Below are 20,768 nucleotides of genomic sequence, written 5' to 3'. Positions count from 1 at the left end.
TGAAGCTGCAGTGGACCTGTAGAAAAATAATATAAAGTGCCTGTAGTTTGGCTGAGCAAGCTGTACTGGAAATGTTTCTGGACTTGTATTTTCTTTTAAAGAGGGTAAATGCATGCAGAATCAAGTTTATGAAAAAAGAACTAAATTTACTGGTCTAATCATATTTTCAAGCTCCAGGAGAGCTTTGCTGCCAAGCAGTCTGCTTTAATAAATCACACTTTGTTTGAAAGTTAAAGGGGTGATTGTTTGCAGAGCTGGGGAAAAGTCAGCAGAAGTAGAGCTGTGTGTGCAGAGCGGGGAAGACCTGTGTTGTAGTGATGGGCTGCTTTCTGGAGAAAGATCTTTTCTGTTGTTCAGCAGTCTATGGTATAGATTTGGGCAAACAAGCTATATAAAGTTTAGGTTTATAGTATTCCTGTAATTTATTAAGGCATAAGGCATGGCTATAGTTTTGTGTTAATTACGTGATAAGAAAGCGATACTGGGGATGAGTGTGTTCGGAATGGGGGGAATCCAGCGAGATATCTTCAAAATCCAGAAGTCTAATTTTGTAGTTTTACTGCAGAAACTTGATGGGGCACATTTGAAACAGCAATTTTTTGCCATAAAAATACAGGAAATGGAAAATGCCTGGAAAAAATTTATTTCAGTGGTAATGGAAAGGATACCATAACAGCAGTATATTTTGACTTGGTTTGCTGTGTCAGCTCTCCCTTCCATCCCCAGTGAAGTAACCCCCCAGCACAGCATGTAAAATAGCTCTGTTCACCACTGGTTGTCTTTGCTTCTGGGATCTGCATTTTACTCCCTGCTTTCCCACTTAAAGTGCTTGTCTCTGCAAACATTAGAATTCAGCCACAGGGTAGAAAATTAGGATAAAATTGCTTGAGAGAACCTGTTATGAAGGGAATGGGTTTGATCCTGCATCATTGAAGTCTATGGGAGTTTTATTCTGGTCTCAAGAAGAGCAATCCTAGATTTGCAAGGCAAATCGAGGTGGAGGATGCATGATCTGATAAAGTGCCTATGGAACCAGGAAACAGGGTTCTCATGACTTGTAGCTGTTCTTCTCTCACTGATGTTAAAATATGTCCCTTTAAACCCCAATGGTAGCAGTGGTGGTAGGTCAAAATGTATCTGGTTTTGTTGTGTGACACATCAATGATATGTATTCAGTATTTCTTTCACTAAACTGGCTTAGTTTCAAAAAAGATAAGATTGTTTTGTTTCTCATTTGTTGGCTTATTCAGAAGAATGTATTTACAACCTGTAACAGAAATGGAAGCATAACAACAATGGTTTTTCCAATACAGCTAGATTACTGATAGGAATTATGTGAAAGTTAAGAGTGCTGTCCCAGTCTGTGTCAAGAGCAGAAGTTAATGGTGTTTAAGAGTAGAACTTGGATGAGTTACTGAACTTTTTTCTCCTTAACTGTTTATGTTTTCTTAATTTAGTCAGAGGATGCAACAAAGACTTCAGGGGGGAAACCTCATTATGATGGATTTGTAAGGACTAAATACACTTCAGAACATCTGGTGTTAACTCATCAGATGAAACATTAAACATGAAATGCCTACTGAAAGCACATCAAAGCATCTTATTTTTGTTGTCTTACATTCAGAATTTACCATTTCTGGTGGCTTTAGGCAGTTTATAAACCTCAGAAGAAAGGCAAGTCCTTTCTGAACAGTGTCATTAGAAGTCAAGTTGTAGTTCCAGTTGTATGAAGTGGAGCGTAGTAGCTGTAAAGTCCATGCTTTAGGACATCATCTGAGCTGTATCTGTGTGACAGCAGTCAGTCTAAACTACGGGAAGTTTTTGGCTGACACATGATGAGGTTTGAAGTTGCTGTTGTTAGTTTGTCTCCTCTCCACACTCCTGATATGTATTCCCTGTTCAGGCAACAGGGAGCTGGGCAGCTGGGATCACTTACAGGAGCTTTGCTGGGGAGGTGATAGCACCACAGTTGCTCAGGCTCTGCGGGCAGTAATTGTTTTGTTGCTTGGTCCCAAGCACTGTTTAGGTCTGTGAAGCTGCTGGTGAGCCAAGAAGCCCATTGCACCATGTAAATCATTTGGCACACTGGGAATATTTTTGGTTTTGCTGCCACCTTGGATTGTGGCACACACCTGTGAGGATTGCATGATATTTAGTGTAGGAAAGGCAAGTTTGTCACCAAACTCATAGTACTAGGGTCTGTTTCCACTGTTTACATGAGATGTACTGTTGCATTTTTGAAACTCACTCTCTGTAGATCTAGAAATCTTAACGTTGCGAGAAGACATCCACTTTCAGAAAGCCAGATAAATGCAAAATCCTCTGTGATGTTGGCTATCTCAAATGAATGGCTGCCTCAGATTCAGCATGAAAAAGATGTGTATGTCCATCTGCAACTTCCCAAACACACCATTTGTGCATATTTACCAAAAAGAAACAGTGACCAGCCTCATCAATTAAGTAGTCTTTCAAAGGGAGAAATTATGATTTTTATTAAAAGTGGTGTAGCACTTAAATTAGCTTCAAAAAGAATTCACATGTCAAACAAAAATTGCATTTAGGAAAGCTGATTCTATATTAAGCGTCTCTGTCTGAGTCAAACATTAAGGGTTATGCTGGGTTGTATACTTAAGCCAGCCTAGGAATTTCTCGGGGGAGAAATGGCTGTTCAGCCATCTAAAATTGCTGTTCCCCTGTGACCACTGGCATGCCCAACATAGCAAATCTCAAACCAGCCTGGTTCTTACAGGAATGTACATTTTATTAGCCTCAATGAGCTCTAATCACACGTGTAAATGCTTTGCTTTAGTTATTCCTGGTTTGATGCTGCTTTGGCCAGCACATAACAGAGAACCTGGAGCCACGATGCATCTTGTCACACAGCTCTGAAGAGGAGTGAGGCATATGTGCAGCTCCCTTACAGTGCAGACTCAGCCTAAAGTCACAAGTCATCTGCATTGAGAAGACAAGACTTGTTACATCTGTTGCTTCCAGTGGTGCATGTTCCATGCTGCTGGCCAGTCCCAGGAGAATAGAGTGCTGGTAAGGCAGTAGTGAAAGTGCGTCTAACCAATCATTGAATCTCAACAACCTGTTTTCACCATGATCAGAAAATACGGAAGAGGGAAGAAAAATCCACTTCTAGAGCAGGAAGAGCCATATTCTTATTTGAATATGATCCAATAGATTGTAAGACCATAAGTAAGGTCAGAACTTTTCTCCACACAATCATCTTAAAAATAGATAGAGTCAGTCAAGTGTGTGGTTCATGTAACTAAGTAAAGATGGAACTAGACTTAGTGAAACAAAGGGCCATTGACCAGCATCGCTGGCTGTGGATTCTGCAGGCTTTGAGGAGATGAATAGTGGCACCACAATTAAATCACTCATAAGATGGTTGAATGTTAAATTAGTTAGACACTGATGTAATGTTACCATCTATTATAATTCATTCTTTCTCTCTCTCTGTATATATGTGTGTTTAGATAAATCATTTAATAGTTAACTTGATAACCATACTGATGTTGAGGAGGTTTATTGCCAGCCATTTTGGGAAACCGTGTACCATGGTAATAAAGCAAAGTTAATTTTCTCTATAGTTAACTCTTAAATCACGGATGTTTAGGAATTGGAACAAAGAAGTCTCTTGTGCAACTTTTTTTTTGTAAGGGAAAAATATATGGTGACTTTGATTGCAAGTATTGATGCTTACCAACACATCATCTATTGCAATGAGATGACAATGTAGGGGTTTTTTTCTGTACTCAATGCAGTTAGTATCAATGCAGGAAGCACAGGAGGACAGGAAGTACCTGCTGTTTTAGCCATGGTGATGTTGACTCACCTGTGTGTGGCCTCCACGGCAGCACAGATAGCTGTGATCTGCAGGGCTCCTCCATTTCAGGTTTATGTAAAATATTAAGAAATCAGTAAAGGGGCTTTTTGTTTTACTTATCCTGGAAGGTTCTGAATTATAAGAAATACCTAATTTGATTTTGATGTGGTTCTCCGAAACATCAAAGAACTCGAGGAGAATTTGCAACTCTCAATGGGAGAATGGGACAGGACTGTTGTGTTATAACGAAGTGGCCAAAGGAGAACATATTTATTGCCTTTTTCTGTGAAATGAATGTACATTTATTGCCCTTTTCTGTGAAATGAAGAACAAACAACTGTCTTCCTTTTCTGCCCTGCCCTGCAAACACACACATTTCGCTAGTCTTGATATCTTGTCTAGTCTGTTAGGTCTGCAAAGCAAGTCCTGAGTATATAATGTAAAAATGTATAGGAATACATGAACAGCAGCTCAAAGGACCAAATTCTAAGAAAAATGCCAAAATTAGACTGACGCTACCCGAGATGTGCTGAGATATAAGATGTAGTAGTAATTAACATACCAATTACATGGGATGAGCTGGGCCATTTATCTGAACTATCACGCAAATCTTGCTGTCAGATAGGTGGACATCTGTGCTGGTCACAGCGATCCCCATCACCTCTGTAAACTTGAATTTCCTCTCTCTACACTTAAAAAGTGTCTTAAATGCAGTGTTACGGGATTCCTGATACTTAAAGGAGATCTCCAGACCACGCACTGCAAGTCTACTGCAGCATAGCTCTTGTTCAGCCCACAGTATCCCCGGCTCCCTCAGGTTGAAGCAAGCCTTTGGGAATGATCCAAATCAGCAAGAGCCATGTGCAGCACCATGGGACATTTCTGGTGCAGAAGGGCATACCTGCTGGCCACTCTGGCAAGGGGCAGTGCAGGGAGTTGGGTGACAGGGATGCTTGGGGAGGGCTGGGCAATGGCGCCTGTGCAGGCAGCAGCCCAGAGGCAGCAGCCCTGCTGTGAATGGACCTCTGTGCCTGTGCCGGGGTGGGAATAATCTGCCCTTTCAGTGCTGTCCGACCTCTGGTGTCCTAGCAACACAAAGCTGTTCGACTGAATATTCTGTGGCGTTCCTCATTTACACTTAACAGATATTGGCTGTTCTTTAAGCCTGGCTGATTTCCCATTATGGCTTTCGAACAACAGGCTTGATACAGGAAGGAGAAGGGAAAGAGCTACTTAAGAGATAATTTTATGAAACCACATATTTTTTCAGTGGAGGAATTACACTGGAATGTCTCCTTGCTTGAGAAAGCACCAAGCAGACCGAGCAAGTCTGTGCATTACATCAGCCTTGTGCTTTGTAGGCATCTTTTATGGGACACGGAGAGAGCGAATCATGTGCAGGGGCTAAATGCTTTGGAGAAGGAGAAACTGCTTGTGGCCTCAAAATTTAAAAGGGAGTGCAATGAAGCACTAACTTATTAATGTTACTTGAATCTGATTTTGACAAAGTTGCTGCTCTATGGGGCCATAGAACAAACATGGACACTCCGCACTTAAATCAGCTACTCACACTTTTTTGTTATTCTAAGCCTTGTAGTTTGAAGAGGTGTGATTCATGATTGTTTCAGGGCCTTTCCCATTTTTGACGATTGGAGCCAATCATTTGGAGGAGATTTTTATTATTTTGTGGTGAATATGAGAAGGCTTTGTAATGACTTTTAATCTAAGCTAGTCCTTAGTGCTGCAACCTGTATCTTCATGGACAGTCAGCTACAGTAAAATTTGAACCAATCTGCCCTTGCTGGACCATCAAATACTTGCATAAGTAATGAAGGTTACAGAAGTCAGCATTAAGTTTCTTAAAATAAATAAAAGTAGTATTTTCTTCCATGAGTGGCATACTGAAGGAGGGCTAGTTAGATCTTTTAGTCTAACTCGGTGTGCGACAACCAGTAAGGAAACCATTAATGTCTGCTGGAAGGAGGACGACATTCTGTGTTTTCTCTGAAGTGTCTGATGGCTTGAGATGGTCCTACCACCATGGGTAAGCTCTTCAAATGAATGCAGTCAGTGAGAAAAACTTGTGCTTTCTAGTTTGGATATGTCTTTGATTTTCATGGTTTTTATGTCTTTATCTGCTGGATATTAGAAGTTGTTGTTGAATGTATGCTCTTGGTATGGCTACTCCCCGATTACTGTCAGGGCCTCTCAGCTTTCTCATTGATGAGCTCTTCAAGGCTTTTATTCAAGTTCCTTGCTGCCTTTTTGAACTCAGACCTTTATTCTCATGGCTCTTACCTAAATGGTTTCCAGTGTAGCCATCTCCTTTATTGTTCTCCAAAACCAGACATCACATTTCAGTAGCAGTCTCGCAGCTGAGGAGCACAGGTTAGCCCACAAATCACTAAACTGACTTCTGAAATAGCGGAGAATTTTTAGTATTCTCTTTAAAGCAACGCCTCAGAATAGAAGAATATCAAGATGTAAATGGCATTTGGGCTTGGGGTCCAAAAGAAATAGGTTTTGATGAGACCTAGAGAAGCAGCAGGAAGGTGCCAAGGGCTGAAGCAGAGAATAAAGTGAGATATGGATTTGGAATCCTCTTCTACTCTTCTTGTGCTCTGCAAGTTGATGTCTCTTGTACCTCTGTGGAGTGCAATGTTAGCTCCCTCCACCCATGAGCTGAAAGTGAGGTTCTTCCACCTCCTCCTTTCTGCTTAGCTGCAATAGAGAAAAGGAGGCAATAGCCCTGTATCCTCTCTTCCCCTGCATGGAGCTCTAGTCTGAAAAAAGGTTGCTCAGTTTCATGTCACCAGGGAAAGCAAGGAGAGTTGTGATAATGTGGGTCAAAGTTATCTGCAATGCTATTTGAGAATGTACTGCTGAAGTATACTGTGTTAGCATTTCAGTGAGAACTAGCTTCTTGGAGGGTTTCAAGTGTGAGATTACTTGTAGTAACTGTACACTAGGTATTAGGAACACACAGGATTAGGTTCTTAATGGATTGTTACAAGGTTTTACAGCCAAGTTAGACTTTGGCTATGACAGATGAAATTCATCTTAAACATGTTCTTTCAAGTATTTTTGTCCTAGTTTTCTGTCCCGTGATGAAACTTCATATCTTCTGGGAATAAATGCCTGATACCAAGCACCATTATCTGAAGAAATCATGTTAGAGGGACTGTGAAGGAGCAAGATTCAGGATGGGAACTGTTCAGGCATGGAGGAAGATACACAGCAATTGACAGGACTTTATTATACGGACTTTTACAGTTTTTATGTGCTTATAAATACACACATTGTATGTTGCCCCTATATTTATATTTCCCGGGCGTGCCCAGGCATGCCTGCTTCCCTGTTTCCCCGCTCCTCTCTCTGATAGGCTGAAGAAGCTGCAGAGAGGAGACAGTTACCATTCGCCCTTTCCTTCCCCGGTTCCTCCCACGTTCCTCCCCCTTTTGCCTGTGTCCCTATCCCAATTTGTTCCCCCGTTTGTCTGTCTCATGCTCCACCCCATGTTCTAGCCCTTTCCCCACCTGAACTGATAAAAAATCCAGTGCACGCCTCAATAAGCTATTCCATCTGCACCCCTGCCTTGTCTCTGGACCCGTCCGTGCTGTGTCACGGCCCCATCCCCCCTCGTACCGTGGCATGGGACCATCCTAAAACACAATTTACTGCTTTTAAGTATAGTAATGTATGTATATGCCCAGCCTGCCAATAAATTGTCGAATAACAAAAAAACCTTGTAAAGTGTGGATGAAAAGTCTGGTATGGAGGAGTGAAAGTACAGGGAAAAATTAAAAATAATTAAAAAAAAAAAGAAGGGTGAGCTCTCAGTCCATGTAAGTTATTTGATGACATGGAGGGTCAGGGTTTCGCCATCTGCATTTGATCTGTATGCAGCCTCAGCAGACATGGAGTAGTGTGTGCAGTAGCGAACAGTGTGATGATGGTGTTGGCTATCTTGACATGGAGTTGGTAAGGAAGGATAGCTGTGCTGGCAATTAGTACCTCACTGCATGTTTCTTCATGGTATGTCTGTGACTCAGGGAGCCTAATTGATTTTCTTCAGAAGAAGCCTGCTGACTGGTCACGGTGTGGGGAGGATGAGACCAGATTGGGGTTTAGTCTGCAGGGACTGGAGGCTTTAGTGGGGATGACCTCAGATGAAATGGCAACAGATTTCTCAGAGGTGGAAAGGAGGGTTTATGAAAAGTTCCATCTGGGGTCCGTGCTGCGAGTCGTACCTTCTGTCAGTGTGCTAAGACCCTGCCAGCAAGGCTTCAAACCTTAAATCCCTGTTCCCTGCTTTTAATTGCCTGTCTCACATGGATGGCCCTGCAGTTGCTGGTTTGGGACTAACAGCCCATGAGACTTGCTGTGCATTTCAGTGGAGTCCCTGAATAATGTATTCAAGCAACAAGGGCTCACTTTAGCTGAAAATTTAGGCAACCACTTACAGAGCTCTATATATGCACTTAAAAAACTTCAGTATCTCTGATGTTCAAGTCTGTGCCTTTAAAAACCCATTCCTATTCCGCAAAGTTTTAACCAGCGTATAAAAGAAAGGACAGTTATTTTGAGTAGCTAGCATCCTCTGGGCTCATATGAGAGAGAGAGCAAATTCTGTCTTCCTTTAGAAGAAATTCCGGATACCTTTAAAAAGGAAGGTTCACAAAAAGGCTGTTGTGTATTTATTCAGGGGTAGCATTTAGTCCATACAAATCAAACAAACAGATTACTCTGAAATACAAGAGTACAGTGACAATAAGTAATAAAAAGTAGATTAAATAGACCTGGGATTGTGATTTTATTGTTCGTTGTTGATGAAAACATGAAATCTCAGCAAGCCAGTCAGAATCATTTGAGCATCTTTTCCCCAATAAGGAAGTTAGTTCCAGTTTTTATCTTTGCTGAATGTAGTCAAGCATGACCTGAAATATGACCACAGTATCTTTGTAGATGTATCTAATGTCTTGACGTAGTTGAAATCTTCAAACACTGGTGCAAATAGTCAGTGTGGTAATGTACTACTTCACAGCTCTTTATTGGGCTGCTGTCTTAAAAATGACCTTGAGATGCCCTTGCTAGTAAAGTAAGCTGGGTGATAGGCTGAATATAAATACAAAAGCATTTTGACATTCATTTATTGAGTCTCCTGCTTTGACTGTTTTGGTACAGTAGAAGATCTCTAAGATTACAGTGTTCCTTCTATGCAGTACTATTTTTATCACAGGAAACTCTAACCTGTGGCATGAGTGGCTAATTTTGAAGTCTGTCTCTTATCTGAAATACTCAGGGCTGAAAGATGAGTCATGGAGGTCAAATGCAGTAGTTGGAGTTGGAAGAGATCAGCTAATCCTGTAAACTGCTTGCTGCTGGTAAATGCAGTGCTTTCACGTTCAGACCTGTAGAGACTGTACCAAAGATCCAGCATATCATTACTGAGTTTGCAGTGAAATCCGGCATGGAGTTTGCAGCAGAATTTTTTTGAGGCACACGGGTTGTTGTATTATACCCGTGCACTTTTTCTAGCAAGTTATCACCAGCAGTGTTAGTAATTTTTACAGCCTTTTATGGGGTTTTGGGGTGGATGTGTGGATAAAGGCCAGGAGGACTTTGGATGTGCAAAACACTTAACTGTTATTTCAGATTTCAAATATTCCTTGACTTGCCAGTGCCATACAGTAGAAATCCCAAATAAACTTTAGCTGTGGCATATTTTTGGTTTTATTCTCCTATATTCTTATAGTGTTTGTCTGAACACAAATACTCTGGGACAGTAAGGGAATGTCTTCCAAAACAAAGCAGGCATCAAACTTGTCTATGTTTCTACCCATACCTGTTCCAGTTACAGCTAACTGCATGCTGGAGAAGACCAGAGAGGGTTTCTTTCCTTGAAATAGGCTTTTAGGTGAGTGGGACCTGATGCTCCAGGTCCTTGGGCAGGACACGCACAGATTACAGTCCTCCTTGTGCTGGAAATGCAACAGTTTTGAGGTTGAAAATCTGTTGAAGCTGTTGTTATCAAAGTTCAAAACCTATGCTAAAACAGAGAAAGACTGACGTCTTTTTATTTGCTACTGGTTTTCTCCAGAGTAAAACTGCCAGGACTTCATCTTAGGAGTAAAAGAGCAGATTTAAAAAAACTGAGACATGGACAAAAGTTACTGGTGTTTAAATAAAAAAATTACTTTTTTGCATCCTCTTTTCTTTCTCTGCATGTGTCTTCCACAAAACGCTTTCCTAAGCCAGGAAAACCGACATTTCTAAGCAAAGCTGACATGGTTCTACTCAAGTTCTTAGAGAGAAATCTAGAAACAAGGGACAGGGATTTTTTTCCCTTTCTCTTTTCCCCCCCACCCCCCAGTCTCTCTGTGAAGTCCCTCCTGCCTACATAAAGTCTGTGAATCTGCTGTAATCTGTCATTATTGTGCCTGTACTCTTGTGAGGCAGCCAGGAGTTCAGAAGGGAAGAAGGATTTCCTCAGGGTGAAGTCAGGTATCCTCTGTGTTTCAAAGGGCAAATGATGCAAAGAACGAAAAAGTGTTGTGTTCTCTGTGTTGCTCAGATGCTTGGGGTCTTCACTAAGGGTGCTGTCCAGGGAAAAGGGATGGTGTTTTTTTCAAAGCTCAGTCAGACTGTAATCTAAGGAACTATTTTATCACTAAAATTGTCCATAGGTGTTAGATGTCTGTCCTAATGGTGCTTCTAATTGTGATTTCAGGCAGAAGCTTTGCCCTTTAGGAGATCAGAGCAAGCATTTAGCAGCTTAAGGAGCCAAAGTCTCACCAGCAGAGACTCCAGGTCACATTAAAGACTTGGTGTTGGTGCTGTCTGGCACAAATTCAGTGGAGACTTTTGGATTCAGGAAATAATGAATTACAAGTTGTGTCTGCACCACAAAAAAGAACCCTTATCAAGTAGAACAGACCTGACTTGTAGTTATTAATTTCACACTTATGTTGCTCGGTGCCCCAACATGGCTGTGACTGACGTGATTCCAGCTGTTGTCTGGTGATTTTGTGTGCATAGTGGTTTAGTGATGCCATTCCATGATAAAAGTGAACTATCTATTGAAAATTGAGTTGACTGCATCTCAGACAATTTTGGAAGCTATCAGTTGACTTCCTTCCTTGTTGCCTTCTCTTTTATAAAAGTTCTCTTTTATAAATCTTTGGAAGATGTATTGCTCTAAAATCACCCATGGTTCTCTTGTCTATCTGAAATTTTCCTACACAATACAATTTCTTCCCAAGTGTTCATTTGTGAAACAAGTCCAGTTTTAACAGCAATAATGGTAGAAATTTAGCAGACTCCACAGATGAGTCCCATCCTGTATCATTTTGGAAAATTAGTTTGCTTACCACAGGAAGTCTGAAGGAGCACGAGTAAAGATAGAAGGCTGAACATCAGCTACATAGGTAACCCTTGGCATGGAGATTTTATACTAATGCAAATTTAACTCAGTGCTGCACTGAGCAGTGTTGAAGTGAAGTTGGTCATCATTCTCTCTTAGAAGCATCTGCAGTTCAGTAGCGGGGTATATGCAGTACTTGCACTCTGGTTGAATAAATGCACATGCAATTGATTTTTTTTAATTATGAGGAGTCCTTCTGACTGAACTTATGCTTAAAGTTATCCCTGCCTGCAAGTGTTTATATGATTGAGGCTGAAATCCTCTTCATCCACAGAGTAAAACTACCTGAGTTTTGGCAAGTTGTAAGTTGGATCTGCTGTATTGCTGTGGCTGCCAGTATATATGGGACTGCATTTTTTACTTCTGTTTGGTTTTGTTAGATGTGGGAAATCCTGGATGCATTTCAGTGTTTAGGGTTTCGGCTCCCTCTATGACCAGCTGCAGCTCTTCTCCATAGTGAGGACTGAGGAGCTGCTGTAATGGCTCAGTAAAAAACCCCCAAGCGATGGGGGGTATCTTCCAGTATTCCGTATTGAAAACACAAGAGATGAATCCAGCACATCTCTTACCACCACCCTGGTTTACTCAGAACAGCCATACTTGTTGCAGATGTAATTCCAGTTGTATGCCAGGAGGATTTGACTCTCCAATTTAATAGCCTCATGTGTCTCTGAGTAATTAAAAATAACTAGCAATGTAAAGTGATGGAGTATGTCATTAAAATTGCAATGGTCTTTATGTTGCCCTGCATTGATCCCATGCTAACATCTCTTGCAATGTTTCATGGTTTTCTTTAAAAATGCAAGTATTTGAAATTAGGTGTCTGTATGACTAGCCCACCTTCTGATGACAGCGCAGGACTGTTTCAAATTTCTGTAGTTGCAGGAAAAATATTATGAAAATGTTACCTCTTCCTCTGTGACCCAAAAAAGTTTTTTAAAACAGTAGCATGAGTTTTCAAGCCAGCTGTGTGAGTGACTTTTGGCTCTTTAAGTGCCTGGGGGTGACAATAAAAGGGTTAGGTGGTGCAGCAGCCATCTGGCTTTTAAAGTGGGAGGTGCTCTCTTGCGAAGGGAAACGCTGCCTTGTGAGAGAGACATCTGTGATGTCACTAGCATTTTGCCTGGCTTTGCTGTATCCCCACTCCCATCTATGCATCTGCTTCCCCACCTCAACGCACCAAAAATAGTGTTGTGTTTGCAACTTTCATGAAGAATGTCACCTTTTGAGCCAGTGAGTTTGGGGGGGTTAATGGACTAAAAGTAATTTTATTGTTAAAGAGATATAATGACCTGTGTCCACTTGTGGCAAGCATCATCCTTCAGGTACACAAGTTGAAAAGTGAATGTTTTTCATTATGATTTTTGTGTGTATATCTATGTTCTTCCCTGCCTTTCCTGTCAAGCATCATCAGTCGTGTACAGAAAGAGGCAGACAGGTGTGTGTATGGACGTGCAAAGGGCAGCTTTGCCAGGCTAGTTCCCTGACTAACAGCAGTCACTTGGCTGCCATAAAGTGGAGACATATAAAAAACACTGTTGGCAATATCAGTCATGACAATATCAATATCCTCATTGTAAGCATTCATGCTGTGCATTCACTAAGCTACAAAGATTTTGCTCATGGTGTATTTTATTCGTGGTGGCAAAATTCAAATGAAACACATTGTTGAGAAAGATGAGTTTGTTGACATCTTTCACAGAGGCGTTTTTCCCCTTTGGAACTTTCATTTTTTTATAAGTGTGGGTATTGAAATAAAATGTTAAATCACATTTGTAACAGTGTCATTAATGTAACAACAGCCAGAGTGGTTCGGAGTTGATGTAGCTCTGGAGTGTCCCTTGAATGCTGTCTCGGAGAGAGGGCAAAAGGAGCTGCTGGCAGTGGCTGATGTTCTCCATAGCTCCAGTCTGCCCACTGGCACCAGACTGGGTCCTGTCGGCACACACGCAGTGTTAATTACCCCAGGCAGGACAAGGCCCACTGAGGTGACCAGCCACTTTATAGAACACAAATGTTTTTTCGGTTTTGTTCAGTGCTATTGACTGTGGAGGAAGGGCCAGGCTGTGGTGTTTTTCCATTGGAAAGTCTTTCTCTGTTGGAGGAACAGTGAGTGATGGGGAGTGTTCATCTGTGCAGCTTTACAGCAGCTCAGCACAGAAGGGCTGCTGCATCGGCAGAGGAGCCTCCCATCTCTGCTCCAGAAAACAAATGAATGAAAGGAGCAATAGCGAACTTTTTGTTTAGACATTTTGTCATTTAAAGGAGGCAGGTAGAAGCTAATCTATCAAAATTTTTGAAGCTAACTAATTGACAACTCAGAGGTGTTATCATTAGCATGTAGTGTTGTGTTCTGTGGATAAAGGCACTGATCGAAAAGGTTATACTGGATATTTGAAATGAACTTTTGAGCCTGTGCTTTCCTGAATTTGGGGGAGTAATTTATTTGCTAAGTTGAACAAGAGGCATGATTAAAGCCAGTCAATAAATACCAAGAGAGTCCTCTGACTTATAGTTGCCCAGTGCTTGATCTTGCTGTCCTGTCACTGAAGACCTTCAGATCTTTATGTGAACCCCTGACTGTCTATGAGATCCCCCTGTCTGAACTTCTTGCAAAATACTAAACACTGTACTCCAGCCCTGCAAATGACTGTGCAGGAGGGTAAGCTGATGGTTTAAAGTGGATGATGATAAATCATGCTGATAAATTAAATGTTTTATTTACATGTGGTGGCATTTCAGTACAGGGGTTGCCCGTGCTTTGCCAGGCAGCAATTAGTGCTATCTTGAGTAGCCTTGCATGGCTGTGGCTGGTTTACCTCAAAGGATGGTGAAAGCACAGGTGACCCACAGGATTCTCAGATGGGATGACAAGATTGCTGAGGCTCCCAACAGCAGAATCGTACTGATCAATATTCACAGGTTTTCATAACTGAGTGGCTGTGGGGTTATCTGTTTTCTAAATGAAAAATTATGCTGAAAGAACTTCAGCCAAACTAAGGGAAACTTACTTCAGATAAGCAGATTTTTTTTTCTGTTTACAGAATAGAATATTTTTACTGTTTAGCAGCAAATAGAAACTATTTTAAATACAGCTAATTAAAGATTTGGGGTACCACTGGCAAATTTTCATCCCTGTCCGTAGCAGATAATTGTCAATATACTAAATATTGAGTATTTTCTGTCCTTCTGGTTTTGTTTTTCATTAAAATCATACCACTGTATTTGTGTATCTTCAACATTTGGAATCATCTACAGGGACTTTAAATTCAATTGCTAAAGAAGCAAAATAGTCAACCTTATAGCTGTTGGCCTCTTAGCTGCCTGTGCATCTTCCTTTTGTTTCTTCCTGCACAACAATGGTCTGCAAATATACATGAAATGGAAAGAGAGAGCTGATTAGATTAAATGACTGTAAATGCTGTGTCTGTGGAAATGATATTGTGTAATTACTGTGTGATTTTCACTCTGTAGATACATTTTTGTATGCTCAGAACTGCTAATATCCTGTAAGACATTGTGTAGCCAGTTTTAAGCCTTTGTGCATTTCAGATTCATACAATTTTCCCTTTCTTTATTTCCCCTGGCATCTCTAACCATTGCCATTAAAACTGTTGGTTTGAACTTGCTCATTTTAGATGCCAGACCAGTTTGATCAGACAGTGGTGCTTAACCAGCTGCGCTATTCTGGGATGCTGGAGACGGTCAGGATTCGGAGGGCTGGTTTCCCAGTCCGGAGACCCTTTCAGGACTTTTATAAAAGGTAAACACACTGACTTGTGCACTTCAGCTGTAAATCACGGGTACCAAGCCAACATTCCTGTGTTGAGGAATAAAAGTAAAAAGAAAAAAAAAATATGGCAAAAATAGAACTTAAATTAAGCAATAAATACTTTTTGTTTGCCAGGTATGAAGTCCTCATGAGAAACTTAACTCTGCCTGAAGATTTGAATGAAAAATGTGCTGTCCTACTTCGTCTGTATGACAACACAAGCACTGAATGGCAGCTTGGAAAAAATAAGGTAAAATAATCTGACTGTGCATATTGTGGGGCTAGTGCTTGTACAAAGCTGAGGGGATAGGATTTAGTCTGCACAGCTGCAGAGATGTAGTTGTAATGGTAATTACTTCTGGCCTTAAAAGAAGCTGTGCATGCTCTTGAAACCCTTATAGCAACAATTAATGGTTGTGCTGAGGAATTTGCTGTCCAAGGCACTTAGACACTGACTGGTGATTTCGGTCATGGAGAAAGAGTCCACTTGAATTTTCTGTCACTGCTCACAAGTGATAGCACTGGTGAGGATCAGAACTTGAAATATGGCATTTGGATTTTATCGTCTTTAGAAGTATGGAGCATGTGAGCTAACACTTTTGTTCTGCAGGGAGCTCCACTCATACTAGTAAACCCACCTACATGATGCCTCTTCAGTGGCAGAAATTGGGAAGAAATTTTAGCCAATGTTCATGTGGCAGTGTCGAGCTCCAAGGTTTGTTTGTCATTTTAATCTGAGAGTCTTTTTCAGAGGTAAACTAGACATTGGTGTGTTCAACCGGACAACCTGAACTTTGCCCGGAGCTTTTTTTTTTTTTTAATCAAATTATTTTAATTAAAATAATCAAATTTTAATTTGAGAAGTAAAACAATCCAGGTGTTTTTGTATGCTCATTTTGCAAGTTTGATTTCAGAAAACAGCTTGTGATTTGTGCTCTTGGACTTTAGCAAATGCTTTCACAAGCATTGTGGACTCAAGAGAAGATTCCCTATTGCAAGATTTGAGATTTCCTAAATATTAAAAAGTTTTTTGAAACCTTTCTCAGTGCCATAAGGTAGCAAAAATATTTTTTAAAATCTTATTGATTTCTGTATGAAACACACTTCCCCTTATCCTTTTCTCTTGAGAACTGCATAGTTTTGAAGGGTTTCTTCCATTCTGTGTGCTTAAGAAGTCTCAGATTTCTATTGGGAAAGTTGTTTTAATCATTTTACAGTTACTGGAATAGAATATGAAATATTCTGCTAGCAATTGATGTCATCTTCCATCCCATTTTTGTAGACAATGGCTTACAGACAGCACAGTGGTAACATTCAGCTGCAGAGCTGGGCTGTGTTTCCCATTGATATAGTGTGTTAACAGTATTTATGCATGGACCCCGGAGAGTGCTTTGGCATCTTAGGGACATATATTTATCAGAACCTGAAATTGTTTTAATCAGCTGCTCGTCAGGACCTTGGCAGGAGTCAAAGTTCTGTTGTAACTTCCCTGACTGGGGCCTGGGCTCGTCCTCCCCCAGGAGCTGCCTGTGCATTTGTAAGAGTCTTCATAAACAGCTTATTGTAGAGGAAAACAAGAGGGCATTGGTTTCAGACTGAACATGGGATGGGGCACTCTCCTGCCCCTATGTTATTTAAAATTGATAATGACGACATTGCAATGATTTAGCTTCAGTGTGACTTTTTTTTTCTTGTCTTTTACATCTCCAGCTGCAATGCACCTGCTCAGGAAAAGGCATTAACCTGAGCTTAACAATTGCTTAACATCCATTTCTGTTCAGGAAGTAGCTGAATGCCTCTCTGAAGCAGAATTTTGGTGTTTTTTTAAAGCTACTGTGTTCAGAGCAAAGAAACATTGCCCACTGAGTGAAAGAAAAGGCTTTTTCCGCTAGTACAAACATTGTATAGAAAGACCTGCTCAGTGCAACTTGGACATTGGAACTTTGAGACTTTCTGTGGAACTTTTTATGTTCCTTACTGTTGGGTAATTTGTGCTAGAAAGTCTCTTTCTAGTTTTGTTCAAAACTCACAACTGTGCCTCTCCTCAAGAGTGCTGCCGCTTTGGCTTTGATGATGGGCATTTTATCACATAAATGCAGAGGGAAAACTACCTTCTTTTCCATTTGAACACGCCCAGAAGTCCATTGGGGTTCTTTTTTTAGGTGGGTTGGGTTTTTTTTGTTTGTTTTTTGGTTTGGTTTGGGTTTTTTTGTTGTTTTGTTTTGTTTTGTTTTGTTTTGCAGGGAGGGGAGGAGGGTTTTTTTTTTCACAGCAAGAGAAAACCTAAAAGACTTCAAGGAAGGATTCCTGCTTTTAGATGTCTTTACAGCCATTCTCCCTTAGCAGATCCCACCCTGTCCGTGAGCTTTCCTTATTGCCACATCGTGGTGTGCAGCCTGGCTCTCATCCTGCTTAATCAAAATGTCACTGCACTGGCTATTTCCAGCTGCCCATGTGTTAGGCATGCCAGGCTGTTGTCACCTATAGCTGATACCAATAGACTTGGCCTTCAAAAAAGAGAAGTTGAGAAGAGCTGCAAAAAGCGCTGACAGCAGATAGCTCACCAGTATGTGACTGTGTGGTAAAGAGCAGATGTCAAGGCAGGTGGAAGAGGGAAGCTGCCTTCCCCATGACCCTGCTTGTCTGGAGAAGCAGTTTTATTCATTTAAGGTAAAATAGGCTGTGTTAGCTCAGTGTATGTCAATGCCACATGCTAAAGCTGCCTCTGAGAGGCACTAGGCAGTCCAGGTGAGTGATCCAGGTTAGTGCTTGGAAGAGAGCCTGGGAAGCAGTCTGCCCATGGGAGAGTAGCTGGCTGTGGTGGGGTGTCTGACCCTGGCAGCTCTTTCTGTGTAACAGCAGTAAAGCACAGTCAAGTCAATGTGAATATGAAAACACTCTCATTTCTGTTTACTTCTGCAGTCCTGTAGTAGTATCATTGGAAGCAGCAAGGCTTGTAAGTCACAATCTGATGTGACTGTGGAACAACTAAATTTTTGGGGTGGTATTACTGCCCCTCAGAAGGGAAAGTTCATTGTAAGTCCTGCAGCTTCTCTGACCTGTGTTAATCTTTGGTGGGAAAGGCTGTTCAATGAATCCAGTAATTATGGGGTTTTTTTGAAAAACCCTGCTCCTAATTAAAAGTTCCAGTAATCACTCTTCCCACTGAAATCCAAAGTTAGAGGATCATCTACAAGTATTTTCTTTTAAGAGAATACTTTATTTTCTGCTGAGGAAATAGTACAATTTTCTCTGAATTCAAAGCTGAGGCTTGCTGTTTGGACTAATATTGGCAGCACCAGGCTGTCCTTTAAATATAATGTTCTCCAAAAGTTGTTAAGCCAGAAGTTTTCTTATGTAGGTGTTTCTCCGGGAGTCCTTGGAACACAAGTTGGAGAAGCAGCGAGAAGTGGAAGTCACCAAGGCAGCAATGATTATCCGAGCACACATCTTAGGTTACGCAGCCCGGTAAGTGACTAGATGAGAATATTAATTATCAGGATTTGAAATAATTGGATGGGGTGCCAAGGAGTTAAAATCCTTCTGAGATGATTCTTAACTTTTTCTAAGGACCGGGTGTTCAAATACGGTAAGTGGCTTTTGAAAATACCAGCTGAAAATACCCATGAATAAAACAAAGTTTGAATTGTTTTAATATAATTAATAGGACAGTGTAGAAATTTGGAGGTCAGCCAGTATCCATTGGATTGTATCACGGCATTAGATCCATGGTGTTAGATCCATGGTGGATGGCACCTAGTGGGGCAGCCACAAGTTACCAGCTGAGATCATGATTTATCTTTGCTTCATCATGGTGAGAAAAGAAAAGGCTAATAAAACTAATCTGTTTGGTTCTTAGACAACCATGACATTAGGTTAACTGATTAATGTTTCATTTGTCTACCTGGCTTCACGCATTATGTGTTAGGTGGAGTTACTCATCCCATCTGTTTATTTCTCTGGTTTTTTTACAAGTCAGTTGAGGACAGTTTAAGGAAGCTCGTTTGCATAATGAGGTAATTTCTTTTCATGTGTATATTAGCCCTGCTCTTATATTCTGACCAGTATGTTACTTAAAAACTATATCCTTTTTTTAATGACAAAGTTATCCTGCTGTCAATGGTCTTTCTTTTCAGAGATGTGAGATGACTATCTATGTATATTCTTTCTCTTCATGTGTGCACACACACAGAGCTGTTCTTTTAGCATCTCCGTGTCAGGGGAATAAGAACACGTAAGACAGGTAATGTGCATTGCCTTAAATGAAGACACAGACAGTGCTGTCAAAGCAATGAGAGAATCTCTTTCTTCTCAAAGGGAGAAGAATGTGAACAACAGTGGAGAAACCATCACAGAACTAGAGCTACCACTGAGAGGAGACCTCATTGCAGTCCACAGCTTCCTCATGAGGGGAAGAGGAGAGGCAGGCACTGATCTCTTCTCTGTTGTGACCAGTGACAGGACCAAAGGGAATGGCCTGAAGTTGTGTCAGGGGAGGTTTAGGTTGGATATTAGAAAAAGGTTCTTCACCCAGAGGGTGGTTAGGCACTGGAACAGGCTCCCTGGGGAAGTGGTCACAGCACCAAGTCTGACAGAGTTCAAGAAGCGTTTGGATGATAATGTCAGGCACATAGTGTGACTCTTGGGGATAGTCCTGTGCAGGGTTAAGAGTTGGACTCGATGATCTTTGTGGGTCCCTTCCAACCCAATATATTCTGTGATTCTGTGATTGCAGGTCACCATGGCAAGATCCCTCACAACTGCTCCTTAGTTCATTGTTTCATTAGAATTTTGCTTCTTTATTTTTTTCCCCCAGAAAGCGGTATAGAAAGGTTCTCTACTATGTGGTTGTGATACAGAAGAACTACAGAGCCTTCAGTGGTAGGAAAAAGTTCCTGTGCCTAAAGAAAGCAGCCATAGTTCTTCAGAAGCAGCGGCGAGGGCAGCTTGCTCGACGTCTTTACAGGGAGCGACTGGAGGAGAAGCAGAGACAAGAGGAGGAAAGAAGGAAAAAGGAGGAAGAAAGGTGCAGTATGCTTACATCACTCTCCTGTCTGTGCTATATTAGGTGTTGGTCTAAATAGCCTTTTATTTCAGGTATCAATCAAATCAAGGGATTTTGGAAACCTTTGCTTCTTTTGCTAAAAGATTCATGTAGCTATCATTGGAGTTTCATATTCACAAACATTCATGGTGACCTTATTTTTGGCTGTCTTTTCCATGTGGCAGATGATCCCTGTAAGTTGAGCTGTTGCTCTAGAAAAGGAATGTGATGAGCTTATGTTGAGCTTGATTGACTAACTACTTCTCTTCCCTGACTTCTAGGGAAAGACAAAGGCAAGAAGCAGAGCGTCTTGCCCAGCAGGTAAATGATATTCCTAATGCTTTCAGCCATCCTGTTTATTTGAGTATCTCAACCCAGCAATTAAAAAAATAAAAGGCATCTGTAGCATTTAAACTAAACTTATTACAGGAGTTGGCAGATAAAGCCAAAGGAAACTCGATACAGTTGTTTGCATGGAAATTTCCTTCACCTCATGCTTTATTTAATATCTGGAAAAGATTGAATTTTCTGCACATACTTGAGCTTCTAGTATCTCTGAACAAATGGAATCATGTTTGAATTTTTCTTTTTCTTTCCTTTTTTTGCTGATATGGAGGTAGGCTGCCTTTTAAATGAATGAGCATGGTGCAGTATAGTGGTTTAGAAATAAATTTTAAGAAATTTAAAGAAATTT

General features: G+C 41.0%; 1 protein-coding gene across 2 annotated transcripts in view; it reads left to right on the top strand.

Annotated features, from left to right (window-relative positions):
- The window catches only part of MYO10 (myosin X), a 163,772-nt gene that overhangs the window by 114,941 nt on the left and 28,063 nt on the right, over positions 1–20,768 (top strand). For both annotated transcript variants that reach the window (XM_027681799.1, XM_027681807.1), the window contains 5 exons: positions 14,897–15,021; positions 15,166–15,280; positions 18,392–18,498; positions 19,847–20,056; positions 20,356–20,395. In XM_027681799.1, the coding sequence (XP_027537600.1) occupies positions 14,897–15,021; positions 15,166–15,280; positions 18,392–18,498; positions 19,847–20,056; positions 20,356–20,395 (597 nt within the window). The remainder of the gene's footprint in view (positions 1–14,896; positions 15,022–15,165; positions 15,281–18,391; positions 18,499–19,846; positions 20,057–20,355; positions 20,396–20,768) is intronic.

This window comes from Neopelma chrysocephalum, unplaced genomic scaffold, assembly GCF_003984885.1.
Source record: "Neopelma chrysocephalum unplaced genomic scaffold, ASM398488v2 Primary Assembly neopelma1_22b, whole genome shotgun sequence".
NCBI classification, from domain to species: domain Eukaryota; kingdom Metazoa; phylum Chordata; class Aves; order Passeriformes; family Pipridae; genus Neopelma; species Neopelma chrysocephalum.
Note: the sequence above shows the minus strand (reverse complement) of the source record. Positions and strands in the feature narration are given on the sequence as shown.